This window comes from Carassius carassius, chromosome 27 (assembly GCF_963082965.1).
Source record: "Carassius carassius chromosome 27, fCarCar2.1, whole genome shotgun sequence".
NCBI lineage: Eukaryota > Metazoa > Chordata > Actinopteri > Cypriniformes > Cyprinidae > Carassius > Carassius carassius.
The window spans coordinates 14,257,749-14,281,188 of record NC_081781.1 but is presented as its reverse complement, the minus strand read 5'-3'; the positions used below and the strand labels follow the sequence as shown (position 1 = coordinate 14,281,188).

At 38.7% G+C, this 23,440-nt stretch overlaps 3 protein-coding genes across 4 annotated transcripts; 1 reads left to right on the top strand and 2 right to left on the bottom strand.

The window, feature by feature from the left end:
- Positions 1-1,397: 1,397 nt before the first annotated feature.
- On the bottom strand, positions 1,398-11,188 carry LOC132106837 (multifunctional protein ADE2-like). 2 transcript variants are annotated; one of them, XM_059512869.1, is made up of 15 exons: positions 10,780-11,188; positions 9,712-10,101; positions 9,555-9,623; positions 8,717-9,454; positions 8,047-8,124; positions 7,474-7,649; positions 5,749-5,785; positions 5,103-5,300; positions 4,297-4,475; positions 3,992-4,171; positions 3,768-3,881; positions 3,490-3,573; positions 2,531-2,711; positions 2,239-2,397; positions 1,398-1,669 (listed from the first exon to the last, which is right to left on the bottom strand). In XM_059512869.1, exons 1-15 carry the CDS (start codon positions 11,156-11,158, stop codon positions 1,503-1,505), a joined length of 3,129 nt encoding a protein of 1,042 aa, XP_059368852.1. In that variant the 5' UTR covers positions 11,159-11,188; the 3' UTR covers positions 1,398-1,502. The 2 variants fall into 2 exon arrangements, with proteins under 2 accessions (XP_059368852.1, XP_059368853.1); XM_059512870.1 differs by lacking the exons at positions 7,474-7,649; positions 8,047-8,124; positions 8,717-9,454; ... (1 more) ...; positions 9,712-10,101; positions 10,780-11,188 and adding an exon at positions 6,123-6,236.
- LOC132106840 (amidophosphoribosyltransferase-like) lies at positions 6,112-17,382 on the top strand. Its single transcript, XM_059512875.1, has 12 exons — positions 6,112-6,130; positions 6,257-6,504; positions 12,779-12,845; positions 12,986-13,192; positions 13,297-13,409; positions 13,545-13,690; positions 14,783-14,855; positions 14,970-15,121; positions 16,241-16,368; positions 16,461-16,682; positions 16,777-16,897; positions 17,033-17,382. The coding sequence occupies exons 2-12, from the start codon at positions 6,377-6,379 to the stop codon at positions 17,194-17,196; spliced, it is 1,521 nt and encodes a 506-aa protein (XP_059368858.1). The 5' UTR covers positions 6,112-6,130; positions 6,257-6,376; the 3' UTR covers positions 17,197-17,382.
- Positions 17,383-17,673: 291 nt separating this feature from the next.
- Positions 17,674-23,259, bottom strand: LOC132106839 (uncharacterized). Its single transcript, XM_059512874.1, has 10 exons — positions 23,033-23,259; positions 22,811-22,877; positions 22,615-22,667; positions 22,332-22,362; positions 22,201-22,225; positions 22,029-22,105; positions 20,287-21,842; positions 20,108-20,141; positions 19,946-19,997; positions 17,674-17,907 (listed from the first exon to the last, which is right to left on the bottom strand). Exons 1-10 carry the CDS (start codon positions 23,114-23,116, stop codon positions 17,868-17,870), a joined length of 2,019 nt encoding a protein of 672 aa, XP_059368857.1. The 5' UTR covers positions 23,117-23,259; the 3' UTR covers positions 17,674-17,867.
- Positions 23,260-23,440: the final 181 nt, after the last annotated feature.

Here is a 23,440-nt window from a genome sequence, read left to right as displayed (position 1 = left end):
AAGATACAACTATTTGAACAACTGGGGCCCGTTCTTCGTACGTCGCTAACTCAGTTAGCTGGATTTGAATGTTGACGATTTGTGATCTTGGATCAGTTGGTTCTTCGAAGCTCATCCCGGAGCTGCTGTCATAGCAACAGGTCCGTAAGCTTAAACCTGCTCGGGGACAGGCTTATTTTATGTAAACAGGATTAGATCGCTTCTTTTCAACCAGAACTGATACTCAAAATATCCAGGGACAATAATTTAAAATAATAACCATTTAAAAAATTATTTAAAAATAATATAAAAATGCTGTGTAGTCCATAACAGCCTACTATAGACACAGCCAGTTTTACTCACTGAAATATTTATTTGTCATAAAATTATTACTTCATAATTGTATTAGAGTCTTACACACATGCTATACAGATAATAGAGTCGTGCATTATTTTGAGTGATGACTGCTATTATAAGAGTGGCTTGATGGAGTGCAGGAGATGCAGATAACATGATATTGACCCTTAAGAAACTTTCATTAATGCTGTCACGTAACAAATCTGTCCAAATATAATATAAAATGAAATGAATAGATAATTTCTACATTGAAATAAAAATGTAAAGACTGTACAACTATTATAAATTGCGAATATAAATAATTGGGAATCATGAAAAAAATTCTAATAAAAACATGCATCTATTATCTGTTTCATGTATTTATTATAACATTTATGTAGTTTTGTTTGCTTGGCTGTTTCCTTATAAAAGTCCAGAAATTTGTCAAGTTTTTCGTCGGGTGTCATTTTTAATTATATGACGTCATTACATTGCCGTCTTGCCACCAGCCAATCGCTGCACTGCTGATCATGGTTTCGAGTATCGATACATATCCCCATTTAAGCTAACACATGAACGCGCAATTATCTCAGATAACTCATCCAGCGATACTAATCATACACAACAGGTGTTTTCGAAGAACCCAATTAGCCGGATCACGATTAGCACGATGATATCATCTTGGATGTGTCATTTGATCTCGGATGTAATAAGCGACGTACGAAGAACGGGCCCATGGAATCGGAGTGTGCAAAGATAGCAAAATATTTAGAAAATTGCCTTTAAAGTTGACCAAATGAAGTTCTTAGCAATGCATATTACTAATCAAAAAATTAAGTTTTTATATATTACAAAATATCTTCATAGAACATAATCTTTACTTAATATCCTAATGATTTTATACTGTTTTACTTATTACTGGTTTTGTGATCCAGGGTTACATTATTTAAGAGTGTTTATCACACCCTTGGCTTTTATTATATTTCCATTTTTGCTGAGTACGACAACCACCACCAAGACAAATGTAACTAAGGAATGTTTATTGACGTAACGTACACCTGATATGGTATTGCAAATAAGATCGAAGTCAGCATTTCACAGGCTTGTTTAAAGACAATGACAGGTGCATACACAAAAATGTAAGCAGAATTGTTCAAAGTGGTTGAATGGAATGAAAAGCTGGTGTATTACAGGCTGCACTCTTGCAGCTTTTTGTCAGCCTGCTTCAGGGAGACCCAGGTGTTCAGCATGGATGCTCGAAGTCTGGCCCAAACCAAATGGTCATTTAGACCCAGGATCTGAGCTGCGAACTGAGCAGCAGCTTCTGGAGAAAGAACCGTGGAGCAACCCAGACCTAAAAGAGTAAGAATGACAATGTTTCATTGTACTGCACTGTACACGGCCGTTTGGGGTCAGTAAAATTTACCAATAATAATATAATACAAATAATGTTTTTTTTTTTTTAAAGAACCCATTGAATGCTCACAAGGGTCAAGTTTGTTTGTGTTTAATGCCATGCAAGGTTCTGTGGCTATTTTTATGGCGAGAAATCAGGTTTTTTACTGCTTATTTTTGCTAAAACTGTATTTAGCTTAACTTTGTTCAAATTCTTTAAAAAAAAAAGGTCTCAGGACTCTCAGAAGGGTCAGTAGAGACATTTACAATATTACAAAGATTTCTATTTCAAATAAATAGACTTACTATTCATCAAAATATTATGAAAAAATGTATCACAGTTTCCACAAAATTAAGCAAATGTTTTCAATTATAATAAGTTATGTTCTATTAAAAAATAAGTTATTTTAAATTGTAATTATATTTCATAATATTACTGTTTTTACTGTATTTTTGACTGACTCTGTTGTAGTCTAATTACAAACAGATAATCACGTCATGTTTAAAGAGATTTAAATTGATCTGTACCGCTAGGCATGCGAAGAGATGACCAAATGTCCTGAGCACCCCAGTCGGGGGTAATAGGGGGACAGTTAATAACCGGATACGCAGTATTTCCTGACATCACAGGACCCAAGCCATTACTTCTGCCTGCCACTGCAACAAAGATGGTGGGTACACCATCACCTGAGAAGAAGAAAAAAACTGATAGATTTAAATAGTGAGGTTTAAAACATTAACCACTGCAATTAACAGCAGTTTTTTTTTTTATCTGTAGAAAGGACATTCTGTTCTTAGTGTTAGTTGTGTTTGGTCATACCCTCGTATTCAGCTTTGATGCGGAGTGTCTCATCAGGGCCCTTATGGGCAGAGGTGACTCTAAGGTGGCAGGGAATGCCATAAGAGCCACAAGCCTTACGAATCTTCTCACAGTGAGCCACATCTGAAGTAGAGCCCATTAGAACTACAACCCTTCCTTTTGCCTGTGACTCCAGAAGCAGCTATACACACACACACACACAAACAGAGTCTCATCAGTCACCAACTGTGGAGGATTCATTAGGATCCTCCACAAAAATAGCACTTGTGTGATATGAAGCATTGTGGTGTCATTGACAACAGCAAAACAACAAAAAGTTTTAGTCAGGAAAGCTGGTGAGATCCATTCAAACTGGGAAAAATGCATTTAGATGTTGTGAAAGACTTAACTAGAGGAAGCGGGATGGTGGGGTCATCACGGTGTTCAGAGGTTAATTGGGTAAAAGCTGATAGCACAAGGTCACAGAGCTCTATATGAATGTTCAGCTTCTTGATGCGGGTTATAATAAATTAAACTGACTGCAGTCAACTTTTAATACATGTGAATCTTGTTTAAAGTTGTGATGAAGCAGACTAGAGGCAGATATTGTGTATATATATATATATATATATATATATACACACACACACACTGGAACATACATCCAAGTGTAATGAATATCAAAAAAGACAAAAAATAGGGCAGGCACTTGGTTATATGATTGGTTGCGCAGGCAGATAAATGCAAGGTTTAAAGGGTGACATTTTAGCAGACAAAATAAAGAAAACAAAAAATGATATTTTTAACTTAATTTGTGCACATGTTTGTGTATGTACAAACGAATCGCTCAAAATAAGAAAAGGTGAATTTGAATGCTGACTTTGTGCAGTTTTAATTTGAATATATATCCCTAAATTGCAGGAAGTGTAGAAATGTAACAGAACAAACAACAAAAACAATCATTTTGTAAAACATTGTACCTTGACTCGGTCTGCAACCCACTCAAAGTTTCTCTTGACCATCTGCATGGCCTCTGGAGTGACTTCTTTCAGGTCACGGTACACCTTCACAAAGAACACCATGTTAAACACAGTCATACTCACAAAGATCACACTAGAGGTTGGTTAATTCTCTGTAATCAGCATGTTTATGGAAAGATCATTATCATAGCAGGATATCCGCTTCCTCAGAATTAATACCAAACTCTCAGTTAACTCTGCTTTTCATGCCGGTCATGTATAGGTGTTTGGTTATTTACCTGTTTGTCTTTCTGCTGGCTGCGATCCCCAGCAGGCCAGAGCCTCCACGAGTCGTTGTCAATCACATCAGCCAACACGATCTCTTTAGTGGTCACATTTACACCAAATTCAATCTAAAATGAAAGTTTATGGCCATTAAACATTTACTATTGGGGTCAATAATAGCAAATGCCACTACCACCAGTTACACTAACCGAAACTACCTTCAAAAGTGGTTTCTTACTTTCATATCCACCAACGTGCAGTCCTGTGTGGCCCAAGCCTTCTCCAGGACTTCAAAAATGGCCACCGTGCTTTTGCTCATGATGTCCACCTCGCAGCGGCCAATGGTCAAACCTGCCAGCTCAAAACCAGCTGCCAAAAGCTGCTCCTCTGACCACTGAGGGTCATTATTGGCATCATCCTGAACAAAGAACAATGGAAGAGAAAGTGAATGCATCAATATGGGAAATGGCATGACATTACTTTGAAATATCATGGATGACAAAACCTTCTCCACAACTTTATTTCTAAATAACAAAACCTCACCTTAAAGAACATCTCCATTTTTAGAGGAGCGAAGCGGTAGCCCTCTTTGACCCCAGGGTTGCGTTTGAGGAAGGAGCCTGTGGCTATCCGTCTGCAGACCCACTCAATGGGTATCATTTCACATCGAGACGCCACAAAAGCAGTCTCAGAATGCTGCCTGATAAAAGCCGTCTTAAACCCTGAAAGAAAGTGGTAGAGTCATGATTCGCATTACTGTGTGCATCCTATTAGAAATGGCGAAATTATTTTTCGAATACATTGATGGCATTTTCCAGCAGGATATAGTGACATACTGACACTGACTATGCAGAGTATAGGTATGACCGACAAAGACACAACATGCTTTCACACAGTGAAACAGAGACAGCAGTCTTAAAAGCCTCAACAAAGCAAGCATGTGTGTAATATTCAGTTTAATTAAAGGAAGCATGGCTGTCACAAGGCAGTCATTTCCCTAGAGCAAAACCTTCACCAGGAGCTGCACATGGTGTACACACCAACTTTAATTCACTAAAATTGCAGAGGTTGTGGCAACTAGTTTAAAAGTAAATGCCCTCTAGGGACCTCTTGCAACACTGATTTTGGGCCTACCTCATGAATATCTTCAACTAAATTTAATTAAAAAAAAGACTTTGGGCACTATTGCATCGCTGAATTCTTATTCAATAAACATGATGTTGTGAACCAGCCCTTCTTGCTTGCCTGTTTACAGTACAGTACTGTCATCATTTATTCTGAATGAATATTATGTGCAAATAAAATTAACCAGCTTATCCAAATATTAAATATAAATAAGGAAATCTTACCAGAATCCTGTAAAAGTTTGAACACACAGCTGGTGGTCTTGTTGGCAATAGCTGCTTTGCCCTCCATCTGATCCTTCCGAACCGCATTGCCCGCTGTGATCTGATCTTTAGACTGGACCAGAACATGACCCAGCTCCTCCACAAGTTCAAAGATCTGCTTGGTCTTACCCTCGTTCAGTTTTTGTCCTAATTTCAGTTCTACAGAAATAAGCCAAGGCAACAATACACATTAATTGATGTCAATGTATGTGAATTTAAGATATAAATCACTGCAAATTATAGTGAACAAGCACATATGGGTCTATGACATTATGCTTTTTAGCTCTTGAATTTTTTTTATGAAAAGACGTTGTGTTGAGGACAAATGGAATAAGCCTAGGGGGAAAAAACTGTCACGTGACGTAAACTAGATTTTAAAAGTTTTCTACTTTATTTATACAGACTTGACATTGACCCGTATTCTGATTTAGCTTGGCTGAAAAATGAGATACTACCATATTACCTCAAGTAATGCTACTGATTCTGTTTGACAAAAGAGCTGAAGTATTATTTCCCGCCACATGTGTGCATTTTATTCACTGCGCAATTGCACAGTGGTAAAACATGGTTAAGAGAGAAATCAAGCAGACAAAAAAAACAAACTTACCTGTTGTGTTCGACATGGTTGTTGAGCTTCGTTTTTCCTGCAAATATGATTATAAACTTGATTATTCTATGTCGCTGGGTTTCAGGCAAACGTTTCAATAACTGAACTTCAGAGAAAGGCTGATATAAAGTGCGTCTCGGAGGAGTAAGACCCAAGAGCAACGTGTTACGACACTCTGCCGATTCATAAACGCCAATCAGGGTAATGCCATCTTCACCACGTGAACAAAATCTTAAACTGCATACTTTAAAAAACAAAACACTTATCTATTGATATTATTTAGAAACAAACAATCATACTAAACCTTTGCAAACTACAATGAACTTAGGGCGCGTTGTGCAAGACATTGATCGCGTTCGTCACAATTTACCTACCAGACTTTGTACGTTTTAAGTTATTGATTGGATAAAACTAGCTATTTTTTCCAAAAACTTTACTATTTTTTCATCTCCTTTAACTTTGAGTTCAGAGCTGGAGTTTTTGTTCATTTGAGCATTTGTGTTGCCAGATCCTCCGCCACTTGTTCGGCTGTGTGAGGAAACACGTGGTTCGAGTGACTCCAGCCAGCGTGGAAATCATATACACGCTAACACTACAAAGCCATTCAGCTCGCCTCAGAGACGAGGACATGGAGTTTGAGGAGTCGGGAATTGGGGAGGAATGCGGGGTGTTCGGCTGTGTGGCGGCGGGAGAATGGCCAACACAACTGGAGGTCGCGCAGATTTTGACACTTGGACTTGTTGCTTTGCAGCACAGGTACGTGTGCTTCTGCTGCTAATGTGCTGGTTTGGTGACTTCTACTGTGGAGTTATTGTGTGAGACTATTACTATAGAACAAACATATTAAGGGCATCTTTGCTGAAAAAAAAAAAACTTGGTTTGCTGGTTTCCCAACCTGGCTAGGCTGTTTGTTGGATTTTAAAGGGGTGAGGTGGATGACCATCGTTAACCAGTTAAGACCAGCAAAGGTACATCTTCGATTGGTTTAAAATGTTTTTTTTTCAGCAGGGATCTATTTTATCTAATTTACATCTCACATAGAGACTAAGCAACCAAGTAAATAGTGTTTAAATATTTTTTTTTTCCAGCCTGGTCAGAGACAAGGACCACCCACCCCTGAACCCACTCAATCTGGGTTGCCCAATATTCAAAAAGCTTTATCTTAATCATTACCCTCTACAAATCTTAACAGAGTTACTGTACCACATTTAGAAATGGTTGTTTTTTTCCCTATATATTTATTATTTTATGTTAATATTGTCTTTTTGGAATTTTGAAGCATATAGGATACATTATGTCACATTATTTATTTATATATATTTTTGATATATTTCTGATTTTTGAGGGGTTTCGGGCAGTTTTCAGATGGTCAGGCTGAAAGACCAGTTTACTCCAGCTAAAACCAGCAAATAATTTCTAGGCTGGTTTAAGTATTTTTTTTTCAGCATGGATCTCCTTGTGGTTGGAAATCTTCCTTGTTACAAAACACTGACATTAAACAAATCACTTGTTTTACATATGGTTTACATGGAATGCAAACTAATAATGTAGTGCTTTTTATCATGAACATGCATAATTAACTTTTGTAACTGCCTGTTCTGTTCTCTTACTGTTACATAGTACTACAAATGCTCATAGTTAAAAAAAATGCACATGCAGTAATGTTTTGCAATACCCTGCAGCTATATCACAGATCAATAGACTTCCATTGTCCTGCCATCTCACCGATTGTTCAGACGTGATTGCATTAGATGCCATTGAACACACAGAGGTGATCTCCATGATCGGAATGTATTGATCCTCCTCTTCTTTGCATTGGAAGTCTATATTCTCAGACCAGTCTGTGCTGCTTTCTCCATCATCAGTGCTCTGATGAAACTGTTTACAAAGCAAACGATCCCCTAAACACAAGATATAGTGTTATGGGTTATAGAACATTTCTTAATATGCTACCTTTGTCAAAAAAAACTATAATAGTAGAGACTGAATTTTATAATTAGCCTAATATATTTTCAATAATCAATATATTTTATTTTATTATAGTGTAATGACTCATCCTGATTCCCTTTCATTTGACATTCAGATGACAGAAAAGTTCAGGATTGTTTGCCACTCTTGTATTGTATACAAATTTAATCGTTTTGAAATGCTGTCCATGTATCTTATGAATGTGTTCTTGTTCCTATCTTGATTCAATTAGTCAAACTGAAGTCACAAGATTGACTCACACCTGAGTCTCACTCTGCTCATTACAAATTTGAGTGTCTCTCTTGTAGTGAGGAGAAAATAATGAAAAACCTTCATCTGCAGCTTTCCTCTTTCTTCCTTTGTTAGCGGCTGCATGCTCTCCACTTGTGGATGATGGGTCACTGCTGTCTACATTGGAAATGTATGCACATATATTGAGACAAACACAAAACATTTCATTTAAAAGGATAAGTCAGTGGTTCTCAACCGGTGGGCCATGAGCAATAGTGTCGCTACCAGCAGAGGAAGAAACAATACTAAATGTAAATAATAAAATGCAACATTGTGTAATTGGTATAACAAAATAAATAGGCCTTCTTGTTTAAGGGAGAAAAATGCTTCCTATATTTTGTGATGCTGACATCGGAGGCTTTGTATCGTTTTACAAATTCGCCTGTAAGAAAATGCAACATGGACTGGTTGCATCATCCTCAAACATTCCCTCATTTTCAAAAACCATGAACAAAACATTGGCAGTTAAAATAAATTGAATCGAATTGAATCAGTATATTGATGCAGTGTAGTATTGTCTTTTGACGTCTTAAAATAAATCAAATCCATGTTACATGTGTTTAATTTTAAGAACTTTTATTTCGCTTTTTCATTTAGTTTACTTTTATAGGATAAAAAAAGTGGTCATGCTTTGGTCCACCACGTGATATCTAATGTCAAATCTGATGCAAAACCAGTTGAGAACCACTGGTGTAATTAATTTTGTTACCTGGGATCCTTCTGTACTTAGGACTGTCGTCGTATATAACAGCTGTAATGGAGTCAGAGGAGACATGCTGTTCATATTCTATCTGAGGGCTGCCAGTTGACCTCACAATCGTGGCATTCATTTCAGGCATCCCATATTCAACATCTGATACTTCCTCTGGTCTTGTTAAAATCCCTTCGGACTCACTTTGGTTCTGAAAGACCCTTGCAGAAATGGCAGGAGATCTCAAAGTGGCCTCATCTATGAGTGGCTGGTCATATCTAACTGCAACAATGTTATTGTCCCCCTGTGGAAGTCCACCCATTGAGTGCTCCTCAAATGTTGGTGGAGTAAACATCCTAGAGTTTCTCAGTGAATTGTTTGTGTCAGAAAACTTGGCATAGCTCAGTCGACTTCTAGGAGGCTTGGACAAAAGGGCATCCAGCTGTTCGTAAAATCTCATGACACGGCGAGGATCTCCGATATCGGCCTTTCCTCTCTGCAGAGACCGGTAGAGGTACTTCAGGTTTTTGTACTTGGTGCGACACTGTTTCCAGTCCCTTTCCACGCCCTGCTGTAGAAGCCTGCGTGAAATCTGCACGAATATGTCTTTGTTTCTGGTTGAGCCCTGTAGCTGTCTCTGAATCCCTTCTTCGGCCCAGATCTGAAGCAGTGCGGCCACCTCTTCCTCACTCCAGTTTCTGCCCGAGTCATGCACTGTGATTATGTTCATCTCGTTTGTGGCTGCTGCTGTGGTCGCTGAAGCAGAATTTGTTTTATTTTATTTTATTGTTTTTTTATTTTTTAAGTTGAAGATGTTGAAACAACATTAAACGTTTCCATTTAAATTAGAACTCACCTGTCTCTCTTGCAATCAGTGGATGAGTGGCGGCATTCATTATTGTTTGCATCTCTGCCAGACTTTCATCTTAAAGAAAGGCATGCAGATGCAGGAGGTGAATTTAATGGCAAACTTGAACCATCACCATTTTGTTGTAATTAATAACAGATCTTACCGTCATCGATCTTGATAACCTGTTCTTCGACAGGTTCACGCCTCATGGCCACCTGGTCCCTGTCTGGTATGTTCCTAGATGACTCGTCCTCATCAAATCCACCCTCAATGTCTTTGCCCTGCATTATAGCATCAAGCTCAGCAAAGAACCTTATCGGCCGGCCTTGACTTCTGCTGACTTTGTAGTCATATTTCATGTTCTTGTATTTGGTGCGGCACTGTCTCCAGTCTCGCACCACGCCATGCTGCCGTTCCAGCCGACGTGCCATCTCCTGGAAGATGGCCTTGTTTCTGTGGGAGCGTTGGAGCTGTTTGTGAACCTCCTTGTCGGACCAAACGGTAAGGAGAGCCCGAACCTCCTTGTCAGACCAGTGCCTTCCTCCTTCCAGTCCTAGAAGTAAATTGGTTCTTGCTTAAAATCAGGTTTGGCAACATTAGTATTTAGTATAAACAATAGGGTCTGGATTTATACACCCACCAGGCGGGTTTTTAAAATCCACCAGGTTTTTAAACTTTTTGACTACAAGGCCATAGACCACAACAAAATTCAGCCCCATGACTTGTCCAGTTGTTTCAGATTTTTCAGAAAGACAATTAAGGATAAGAATGTTTTAAAATATGTTTTACTTACAATTTCTACCCAGTAAATTGTTTGTGTTTGACATAATGTATTCATTAAAAAGTAAGTTTTTCAAGACAATTTAAGTTCTTTTTTCAAATGTTGTTGAGGGGGGAATTATATAAGAATTAGTTAGATTTTTTTCTTTTTAAATAGTTTTGGCATTTTATGGCTTATTTTTGTCTTTTTTGTATTTTGTCTTTTTGTTTTTTTTACACATTTAAGTAATTTGGAGGCCCCCTAGTGGGCCCCGCTCCTCTGGCCGAAAACCATTGTTGAAGAATGAAAGTTACTTTTTAAATTATTTAATTGTATATAATTTCTTTATTTTATTCTAATTGTTTAATTATGCAAGCTACTTATAAAATATCAAAAGAGAGCAAATATACCATTTTAACTCCAAGGCTTCATCCAAAATCGTTGTAGCTTTGTTAATCTTGTGATTGTTACCTTCCTGAAGAGCTGGCAGTGAAGCAGGCTCCTCTCTTCTGGCAGCTGTAAGCTCTTCATCTGTAATGTAAGGCCTTTGGGTCGGCGGCCTGCTATCTGCAGAAGAGTGTTTGTAGGAAGTCTGCGTAGGCCTCCAGTCTGGAAGAGCCATGCTCCTACTCTGGGCCTTACAGTCAAGCCAGTCCCTACACACCCCAAGCTCTCTCAGACGGCTTGAGATGCCCTCATACTTGGCCCTGCTTTCTTCCTCTTCCCAGGCTTGTCTCTCCCTCCACACAGAAAGCAGAGTTTTCACTTCCTCCCCTCTCCATTGTCCAACAGTGTCCCTCTGCCTCTTATCCTCCCCAGCATGCCTTTGTTGGTCTGTTTCAGGCTCCATGTTTCTAAGCTTGCCTAGAAATGGCTTCTGTTTGTTCACCTCTGCCTTTATCCTCTCTGCTCCCCCTCCCTGTTGATTTTAAGCTCAGTGTCCAAGGCAACCAGACGACTGAGCCAGTTAGGAACAGCCACGTGACCGAGAACAGCCACATGACTGGCTTAAGCTGCGTGCGTGGGGGAGGGCTGGGGAAGAAATGCGAGAAGTGGCTTGGCAAATGAGCTGGACTTTCTGTTGATCTTACTCAATAAGACACGTGGAAAACGCTCGGAGGCATTTGGCGTTGCTAACGTGTCTAATTTGAATGTAATTTCAGCTTATTTGGTCACATCTTTGTAATGAACTGTCTATGCTTTTCCTCATGCTTTCAGTCTCTCTCTCTCGCTCTCTCATGCTCGCTCTAATTCCCCTCCCCCTTTCTCATTCGCTGGCTAACCGCTTCACATAAACCAGTTTGATCTGCTTTAGTCACACTCTGTGCAGTCATTCACTCATAAAAAACAGATTTGGCTTGATTTAGATTTTTTTGTGTAAAGTAGAAAAGTGGAAGAATGGGAAGGACACATGCTCTATGCAGACTCTAGTCTTGCAAAGAAATGTTTTCTAATGAATTACCACATGCAGTATCGCTTCAACAAACACCATCAGTTTCTCTCAATATCTGCAAAAGAAAAAATAGATTAAAGATACATTACTTCATTCAAAAAAAGTAAACGCATCAATAAATTAATAGTAAATCTGTTTAAAATCATGTCCTAACTATATGCAACAAAAGGTATATTTTCCATGTTAATCAGAGGTTTTGTCCTAACTAGCCGCGACGACACTGATATTTAATGCACATATCTTGTCAGTAAAGCCCGCTCTGTAATTGGCTGTAAATCTCTAGTGCGTGATTTCACGTGGAGCAGCATTTACTACACAGAGCCGTTGTTCATTGACAAGCTGTACCAAACCACGATCATATTTTGCGCAGCTTGTCAGTGTAAAACGGCTCTGTGTATTAAATGCTGCTCCATGTGAAATCACACACGTGTAGAGATTTACCACGAATTACAAACCCAGCTTTACTGAGAAGATATGAGCATTAAATATCAGCCGATATTTATTGTGCATCCCTAGGAACAACAACATTCAAACTATGACAGTGATGATCTCATGTGCTGATTATGTGAAATGTACTTTTTTTTGTAAAGTTAAAATAAATTTTTTATTTGATTTTTGTAATTTATACCTGTGATGGCAAAGCTGAATTTTCAGCCATTATCAGTGTCACATGATCTTTCAGAAATCATTCTATGTTGGGTTGCTGCTCAAAAAACATTTCTTCTTATTGTTAAAATATTTTTTGTGAACATAATTTCAGGATTCTTTTAATGAAGAGAAAAAATACCAGCATTTAATATATATATATTTTAAATGTTTTTTTATTTTATTTTTATATATATAATTTAATATGCCCTTACTGAATAAAATTAAATTACAAAAAAAAAAATGACACCACATTTCTTATTTGTACATCTTTTGAAAATTTGTACAAGACAATTCTAAATCTGCATAATTTATTGTAGATCATTGTGGGAAAAAAAAAAAAACTTTTTTACAGTACTCTTTGTTCAATAGGGGCCAGGAGAGTGCTGGAATTGCCACGAGTACTGGAACAAACTCACCGACATACACCACCCTCAAGGTAATGTACTAGGAATAACAGCATTTCGATGCATACAGCATTACTTAAACATGATTGGTTCCTGTCCCATGGGCAAACACATTTCAACGTACAGCAATGAATGCAAGATTAGACATGCCTGACATAATTGCTTCTCACAGGGCATGGGTTTAGTGAATACAGCTTTTAAAGCAGAGGATTTGCTGAAGCTGCGCAATGGCAACCTAGGCATCGGACATACGCGTTACTCCACAACGGGCATTTCAGAGCTGCAGAACTGCCAGCCTTTTGTGGTAGACACGCTGCACGGCAAGATTGCAGTGGCACACAATGGAGAACTGGTCAATGCCTCTGCACTGCGCAAAAAGGTGGGCTTTGATTCATAGGGATACATGAGACTCCACATAAGAGTTTCAGGAAAAAAGAGGATTTTTTTTTTTTCTATTTGATATAATGTATTTGTGTGTTGTAGGTTATGCGCCATGGCGTTGGCCTCTCCACCAGCTCAGACAGTGAACTTATTACCCAGCTCCTTGCTTTGACTCCACCCATGGAGGAGCTAGATACTCCTGATTGGGTGGCTCGGTATGTTCTGCATGTCTTTCCCCATCTGATTGGGTCACTGCTTGTTAAACCCTGTCTGTATAAAAGATCGCAATTTTTTGGTATTTGTATTATATAACTTAATTTTAATGTATTTGTATTGCTTGTTTCTCTTAGCATAAAGAATCTGATGACAGAGACACCTACATCATACTCATTGCTAGTTATGTATAAAGATGTAATCTATGCTGTGAGAGACCCCTATGGAAACAGGCCTCTATCTATTGGACGTCTAGTACCCATCTCCAAACTGCACAGCTCAGGTGTGTGATTCAGCATTGAGGGAAAGAGCTGCAGGGTAGTGATGGGAAGTTCGGATCATTTTACCGACTCGGACCATGGAGTCTTGTTCAGCAAAGAAAAAAAAAATATTTTTGAATCATTTATTTTATCAAAATATAATTAAAATGTTACATGTTACTTCCCTAACATGTCTACTAGGACTTACGCAAACGTTGATCACACTACAAACAATAAAAAACTATAATGCTATAAGAAACAGAAAAGATTAATTGATTGTTTACCTGGGCCTTCAGTCTGTGATTAGCTCACCTCACTTCTTATTTTTAAGTCTTCAGATTTAAGTCGTTCTTTCATCACGTGACAGCCCCATAAGCTTTAACCTATGCAGTCTTGAGCTGGAAAGACAATTGATTAGTTCATCTATCGAGTCATCATCGGGTTTGATTCGTTCCTTCATCACGTGACAGGCCCATAAGCTTTAACCATAGACTGTATACAAGGCTTTAACCTATTGTTCGTTCTTTTGTCTCGTGACGTGACAGCATTGGATAGAGAAATTAATTTACAAGCTTCCTTACAAGCTGGTGCATATTTATTATTACTGTAGTATAGTTACTGTGTTTCTGGTCTCAAATTGTAGCTTTTTACTTCTTACAGTTTATAAATGAATTTCTGTCATGATGGTTATTTTCCATACACTGAATGTTGTAACAAAGGTAATAAAGAGTTGGTTATTATTAAGTCTCATTCTGACTCAGACTGCATAGGTTAAAGCTTATGGGTCTGTCACGTGATAAATGAACGACTCGGAAAAACCTAAAGACTCGAGAGATGAACTAATCAATTCTCTTTCCGGCTCAGACTGCATTGACTGAAACAGGTGAACTACTAGTACCAGTACAGAACCTATAGAATATTGAGCATGTGCGACTGAACGAGTCACTCCCCGAGATGACTCATTCTTCAAGAGTCACATTAAAGTTTAGTTCAAAATTAACGAATCGTTCAAGAACGACCCATCACTACTGCAGGGGGAGCATGGGGCCTGTCTGTACTGTACCTTTGGTCTAGGATGGTGCTATGTTTTTATATTTTTTTTTATTATTCTGTAGGTGCTGGAGAAGCAGACACAGAAGGCTGGGTGGTCTCTTCTGAGTCCTGCAGCTTCCAGTCCATTGGTGCAAAGTGTGTTCACATCATTCCAGCAGAATGAGTTTCCATCCCTAAGCCTGCACACAGTAGCTGTTGCTTATTTTATTAGTTTGTTTATTGTGTATGTTTTTATTTTTCTGTCATCAGGTATTATCGTGAAGTACAGCCTGGAGAGATCGTCCAGATCTCTAAAAACGGACTGAAGAGCCTAAGTGTTGTCCCACGCCCAGAGGGAGACCCTCCTGCCTTCTGCATATTTGAGTATGTGTACTTTGCCAGGCCAGACTCCATATTTGAAGGCAAGTTCATAATGTTTAAAATCATTCTTTTGTTTTGAGTGAAAGGAAAGATTGAGATATAACAGTAACGTTTGGGTTAAACCAAATGATTGGTGTCAGTAAGACTTTCAACCACCTTGTATTGTTACAGATGTCGGTAGTATATGTAAATGAACCAGCTGTAAAGTTTCTCCCTGTTTCCTGCACTCAGATCTCCTGGTTTATTTTTCAATAAATGTCTGTCATATGATGCTTCCACATTTTTGTATCCCAGTTCACAGATAGTCAGATCTAACATGCTGCATTATGGGTGTTGACGCTTCCATACTTGTAGATCGATTCTGCAATTTGTTGAATGCATTGCGATTCTCTTCGATTGAGGAATCGATTCTGAGCTTAGTTTTTAACAGCTGATGGTGCTCTTGCCTAGTTTTTAACTGTTTTTAAGAGCGGAGTAATTGAAGTTAAATGTTCTTGTACCTCGACTTTTATGACATTAGATTAATGTAAACACAGGCTACTGTGAACACTCTGGTAATTCACTTTAAACTTAATGAATGATAATTAAAAGTTTAAGTGGTGTGTGTGTGTGTGTGTGTGTGTGTGTGTGTGTAAGGAACTGGAAGCGATCAATGTACTGCAGTTTCTAAAGCATGCAGTGCCATCTGCTGTTAAAAACTAAGCTCTAGCAATTTTTTTTTAAATTCAAAACGCATCTTTCCAGCAGGGAATTAACCAAGACAAATTACTACTGTACTTATAAACTGTCTGTTTATCAAAGAATCTTGATTAAAAAAAAAACATACCCTGGTCTATTTTCTTTCATATATTAAGCAGCACAATCATTCTCAACATTGGTAACAATAATAAATACAGTATTTCATGAGCAGCAAATCAGCATATTTGAATGATTACTGAAAGATCATTTGACACTGAATAAGACTGGAGTAATGGCTGCTGAAAATTCAGCTTTGCCATCACAGAACTAAACGTTATTTTAAAATAAAATGTTAAGTTATTTAAAAAAAAAAATCCTGAAACAAACCTTACTGACCACAAACATTTTAACGGTAGTAAATATAAAAATCAGGATATATAGTAATAGGTGAAATAAATGGTTTTTTTTTTTCTGTCTTGCAGGTCAGATGGTATATACAGTGAGGCAGCGCTGTGGACGGCAGTTGGCCATTGAGGCTCCCACTGATGCTGATGTAGTGAGCACTGTTCCAGAATCAGCCACACCTGCAGCATTAGGATACGCACAACAAGTGAGTAATAATGATGCTGTACACATCAGTTTTAATGCTTTATTGGTTCATGTTGTGCCCTTACAAAATTTTATATTCTGTCTCTTTCTCAGTCTGGCCTTCCATATGTAGAGGTGCTGTGTAAGAACCGCTACGTGGGCAGAACGTTCATTCAACCAAACACTCGCCTACGTCAGCTTGGAGTTGCCAAGAAGTTTGGGGCATTGACTGATAACTTTGCTGGCAAACGAGTGGTGCTTATTGATGATTCCATTGTGAGGGGTAACACCATCTCCCCTATTATTAAACTGCTGAAGGAAGCAGGTGCAACGGAGGTAAAAAATATATTTGAATCAGTACTGTAAGTTTACTGCTTTGATCTGTTTTAACCAACACAGTGTCTTTGTGATGTCACATGACACATCACAGGTCCACATTCGAGTTGCATCACCTCCAATCCGGTTCCCGTGCTACATGGGCATTAACATTCCTACCAAAGAGGAGCTAATTGCTAATAAACCAGAGTTTGAGGATATAGCGGGTTATATTGGTAAGTCAGGAGCAGAGATTTGCTTAGTCGCTAAGGTTTTGTAATGAATACACAAATTACGAAAAGTATCAAAACAATTCCCATCTGAAAATAGAAAAATGTAATTGATAATTATATTTCCTTTGCTTTGAACAGGTGCTACAAGTGTGCGTTATCTGTCAGTTGAAGGTCTGGTATCTGCTGTTCAAGGTGGGATAGAGTCACGTGGGAAAGATGAGAGGATCAGCACTAAGACTACTAGATTTGGTCATTGCACAGCCTGCCTCACAGGAAAATACCCAGTGGAGCTGGAGTGGTGAATTTTGGCCCACATAAATGTCTATTCATCTCTGTATAGAATAGTTTTTTGTTTCTTTTGAAATTATTTGTTAAAATGACTAAGACCGGAAATAAAACTTTGGTGCTGCTTTAACATTTGTTACAGTTGTAAATGTCATAAGGCAGGCTACACATGGTGTTAGAATTCAAATAAAACATTCCATACATTTTTCAATTTTCTAACATTCCTTTAAAGAACTGGAAAAGCATTGAAAGCATTCTGGTTGCTGTCAGATATCAAACCACTGGTATGGTTAAGATTCTTGTCTAGTGAAAACACTATCTTGTAAATGTCAGAACTGTTTTATTAGATCTGTTTCAGTATCCATATAAGCTTCTCAACATTTCTCTTACTTTTGATCACGTTTTGAATCAATATGAGCATTAGCAGCCCTTCTTACAGAAACAGATTGTCTTGCTTTTCTGTTAGTCCTCAAGAACGCACAAAATGAAACTGATTGTGAAATGAACAATTGTTTATTAAAAAATTGTTGAAAAAACATTTGACTTTACATTATTTACAGACAAACATATCTACACATTGATGTCATCCCATGTTTTTTCAGAAGGGGTAAAGTTAATATAGTCACAATATATTGTTTATCCCACAAGGGTTCCCAGGCAGGCTGTGAGATGCGTACAGGAAAGCTCATCACTGCAGAAAGCTGTACTGCAGTCGCCTCCTGGAGAGACTGAAGAAAACACAATCTTAATCACAATGCCAGACTCAAAGAATATCTGATCATTCTCAATTAACAAACACAAAAATCTTCATATTTCAGGAAAAACTAAAAAGCATCGTAAAGCCTAAGTTGATCATAGTTCCATTGGTTTCAATGGGTCTACTATGTACTTAAGCTCACGATGCTTTTGGGAAATGCAGCCCAGTATTGGAGATTTTGATTAACACGTGTATGCTTATTTTATTGGATAAAACTTAAATGTATTTTATTATTGTACATGTGTTGTAATGGGCAAATTCAGCTTTTAAAGTTATAAAATTTTAATTAAATGTAGTTTTATTTACACAAAATACAGTCGTGGCCAAAAGTTTTGAGAATTACATAAATATTGGAAATTGGAAAAGTTGCTGCTTAAGTTTTTATAATAGCAATTTGCATAATACTCCAGAATGTTATGAAGAGTGATCAGATGAATTGCATAGTCCTTCTTTGCCATGAAAATTAACTTGATCCCAAAAAAACCTTTCCACTGCATTTCATTGCTGTCATTAAAGGACCTGCTGAGATCATTTCAGTAATCGTCTTGTTAACTCAGGTGAGAATGTTGACGAGCACAAGGCTGGAGATCAATATGTCAGGCTGATTGGGTTAGAATGGCAGACTTGACATGTTAAAAGGAGGGTGATGCTTGAAATCACTGTTCTTCCATTGTTAACCATGGTGACCTGCAAAGAAACGCGTGCAGCCATCATTGCGTTGCATAAAAATGGCTTCACAGGCAAGGATATTGTGGCTACTAAGATTGCACCTAAATCAACAATTTATAGGATCATCAAGAACTTCAAGGAAAGAGGTTCAATTCTTGTAAAGAAGGCTTCAGGGCGTCCAAGAAAGTCCAGCAAGCGCCAGGATCGTCTCCTAAAGAGGATTCAGCTGCGGGATCGGAGTGCCACCAGTGCAGAGCTTGCTCAGGAATGGCAGCAGGCAGGTGTGAGCGCATCTGCACGCACAGTGAGGCGAAGACTTTTGGAAGATGGCCTGGTGTCAAGAAGGGCAGCAAAGAAGTCACTTCTCTCCAAAACGAACATCAGGGACAGATTGATCTTCTGCAGAAAGCATAGTGAATGGACTGCTGAGGACTGGGGCAAAGTCATATTCTCCGATGAAGCCCCTTTCCGATTGTTTGGGGCATCTGGAAAAAGGCTTGTCCGGAGAAGAAAAGGTGAGCGCTACCATCAGTCCTGTGTCATGCCAACAGTAAAGGATCCTGACACCATTCATGTGTGGGGTTGCTTCTCATCCAAGGGAGTGGGCTCACTCACAATTCTGCCCAAAAACACAGCCATGAATAAAGAATGGTACCAAAACACCCTCCAACAGCAACTTCTTCCAACAATCCAACAACAGTTTGGTGAAGAACAATGCATTTTCAGCACGATGGAGCACCGTGCCATAAGGCAAAAGTGATAACTAAGTGGCTCGGGGATCAGAATGTTGAAATTTTGGGTCCATGGCCTGGAAACTCCCCAGATCTTAATCCCATTGAGAACTTGTGGTCAATCCTCAAGAGGCGGGTGGACAAATAAAAACCAACTAATTCTGACAAACTCCAAGAAGTGATTATGAAAGAATGGGTTGCTATCAGTCAGGATTTGGCCCAGAAGTTGATTGAGAGCATGCCCAGTCGAATTGCAGAGGTCCTGAAAAAGAAGGGCCAACACTGCAAATACTGACTCACTGCATAAAATGTCATGTAATTGTCGATAAAAGCCTTTGAAACGTATGAAGTGCTTGTAATTATATTTCAGTACATCACAGAAACAACTGAAACAAAGATCTAAAAGCAGTTTAGCAGCAAACTTTTTGAAAACTAATATTTATGTTATTCTCAAAACTTTTGGCCACGACTGTATGTGTAAATAACATTTTAATCTCAACTTCATTAAGACAGAATTTTTATTTTGGTACATCTATAGAAAAAGTTATATGAACAAGTTTAAATGAAATCTGTAATAAATTAACTGACAGGATTTTGTGCTCCAATTACCTAGGAGAGAGTGAAGAGGCACCCAGACTAAACCGTCTCATTGGTGACACAGCTGTTGAAATAAAATGTTGGTAAGTTAACATGTAATATCGGTGAGCAAGATACAGAGGCCATAATGATGCAGAGCAAGTATTTTTAAGAAATTAAAATGTGGCTACAAACCCTCCACTAGATAGACTCTGCTTGGGGCATCTCTCTGCAAAGCAAGTGGAGAAACCATTGTTTTAGTGCATAAATAAATCTTGTTTTTGTTCAACTTAAAAATCCTGAAATGCCATTAAAATGAATTAAATATTAGATCAAAAACTTAAATGGAAATTTGAAATCAATAATGCTCTTACCCTAGACAAAGCATGTGGGTTCATTTGCATGCTTAATTTGGCCTCCCTGATTCTCCTGAGGTTTCCGGTGCCCCTGAGGAACCGTGGACTGGGGCAATGCAGCAGGACGGCTCTATCCCAGTTGTGTTTGTCTTCAGTAGGTTCTGACATGCCGTGGCTTATACATTGGTCTCTCAGCTGGAGATGTTTAAGTGGAGAACGACTCTCTCGGAAGCGTTTGAATCGGAGTGACTCTTCCACTTCAGGTTGACGATGGCGTTTCTTGAGCTTGGCCCTCAGGGGTGTCAGAGCGAGAGCAGACATGCTGGAAGAGGAAAAGCTGGGGCTTCGAGGTGTCTCCTTCATGTGTCTCTCACACAAATAACACTGGGAGGAAGGACACGGTGATGATGTGCCACGACAGATGAAGTGGTGATACAGCTTTCTGAACTCTGCATCAATCTGTGGTTCGCTAAATGAGTAAGTGGACTGGGGGCCAGAAAGAGAGCGATGACGGTTGGATGGAGTTAAACGTGATGGTTTCTCCACCTTGGATAAGCTTTGGTCAGGGTAGTCATAAACAGAGCACCAGGGTGATGACAACGGCACCTGTTTGACACCATAAGGAGATCTGAGGATTTCAGAATGAGATGGATGGTGGACAGGAGACCTTCGATTTGGACTTGCTGATGTATTTAATTGCCTTTCCATGTTCAGCACACTAGGTCTGAAGCTACTTTGCCCACTAGGAGACAAAACACTAATGAGACCGGGCTTCGGGGAGGGGACAGGAGAATGTATGCGGTCCCTGAAACAGTCTTTGTCCCATGAGGAAGATCGGGAGGTGACTGATATTCCTCTCTGGTCAATTAGAGACAGATCTGCTCTGCTTTGTCGTGGAGAACTAAGGACCGATGAGGCTGGAACAGAATGGGATGTTGGTCCAACATCATAGGTTTGGTCCAGATCTGGAGATTGGTCACTAAATGAAGTGGAACCTGAATGTGGAGGTGTGGACAAGTCAATCACACGAGCAGGTTTACTGGTTAAATCCAAATCAGTCCATGGACACTCATCCTTCACACCGCTCACGTCTGCGCTGTTCCTCCTGGGTGAGTAAAAACAGGCACTGGCCTCGCAGTACAAATTTTTGAGTGGCGAAGACCTTGGTTTGTTCTTCAGCATATGTTGAAGTTTGTCGGTGCTCTTGAAATAGTTACTAATGTTTCTTCGAACTGGACTTTGATTGGTAAATGAGATCTCTGTTGTTTTATTGAGAGTGCAGTTGTGTCTGTTCTTAAAGGATGTGTTGCGATGCGTCAGGCCGGCTTGCCAATGTTTGCGGCGGTACTTCTGCATCACGGCCCTCGCAGTATCAGTCACGTGCTGTCGCCGGTACGCTTCTCCAATCTGGTTGAGCATGCTGGGATAGACATCAAGGAGGATACTGCCGTGGCTGCTCAGTGTTTTCTCCAGCTCTTCATCCTCTTCTTCAGTTGGAGATCGCTCACCCCACTGAGATTCTGGAGACGTGTTATTCAGAATCATAGAGAGGAGGAATGATTCCCCTCCGTGCCCTAAAAGATTATCATTGAGACATGACTTTGATGTCAGCTCATAAATGAACATAAGAGCATACGGTGTGTAGTTCATAAATATTTGACTGTAAATGACACAGAAATACTAACTGTAATGTTTATTTTGTGCTAGGTACATTCATTTGCAGGGTTAATTTGTTTTACATTTATATAAATATTGCTTACCCAGATTTTCTCTGTTTTCCTTTTGACTTGAGCCATTAAGATCATCCTCAGTGACCGCTGACACATCCATCTGAAACCGGTGGGGAAAACTAAATATAAGTAAAACCTTTTTTTTGTTTTGTTTACTTTTTGTGCTTTTTTACAATCTATTAATTTTTTTATTTTTACTACCTGATCATTTTCCTGGTCCTCAAACTCTATAAAATACAAGACAAAAAGATTAAGCACGATAAATGAGAACATATGGTATTAAACTAAAAACAACTGATATCAATTACCCAAAATAAATAAAAAATTCCTTACCCCTCACTGAATAATCTGCTTTAACTCGAGTCTGCATATAAGAAAATAAATGTAATATCCCAATACAACCATTGCTAAACTAAGAAAAAACGTTCACATTTTAGGTCAACGCTAATTGTGTATTACTCATACTATCGTTATTTCATACCATTGAAGAACACCAACTTCTTATTTACAGCAGGAACTTATTATGTCTATGATTATTAAATAAAATCTAAATATTTCAGAAAATATTCCTCTAGATATGCTTTTTCTAGATTATATTTACAACAATGTCTCTCACCTTTAATGCTTCCAGCTCACGTTCTCCCTCTGCACTGCCAATGGGCACAGAACCTGTAACGTTAGTCACATAATACAGAAACAATCTGAATGTTTTGGTTGAAAACAACACAACATTTCTTTCCATTTTTAAACTAATTCACAGCAGCAAATGCTTAGATATTCGTTTTTAATTACGATATTTTGGCTTAACGTACCTCTAGCAGTCCTACAGGTCATTGTTTTCAGACAGACGTCTATCCCATGATCTTTTAGACTAGAATACTATAAAGGACGAAATAAACATGCCCTGTTAAAGCTACACGTTACTACATGGATTCTCTAGTTTAGAAACATAACACTCGGTAAGACATGCGCCAGTACATGGACTTCATCTTAAACGGTCGTAAGTTTGCTGTAACGTTAACTCTCTAACATACCTTCTGAAAAATAGCTTCCATCGTGTTTCTGAACACGTCGTCATTTCTCTTGAATTGATCTGCATATGAAGGTTTTGCAGACATGTTGCATTAACAAAATCGATTGCAAAACAATTTATTTGGCCAACATAAATTGAGAGTTTGCACTTTGCCAGCGGCTCGCCTGGACTTTCAAAAATTTCCGCGAGTAAAAAAATCGAACTGTGATTGGACGTTCTTTCAAGCATCACGGAACGTCATCTTAAAGCGCGAATTTGTCAAATGGGGTGTACGAGTCATTTCTACGAATCGGTTCTTTTGAAAAAAAAGCAGTCACATAAGAGATTCTTTGTCCATGTGGTTCTCTGCAATTTTATAGCCACAAATGACTTTATTTCTTCTATTTTTTTTGCGATTACGTTTTATTTA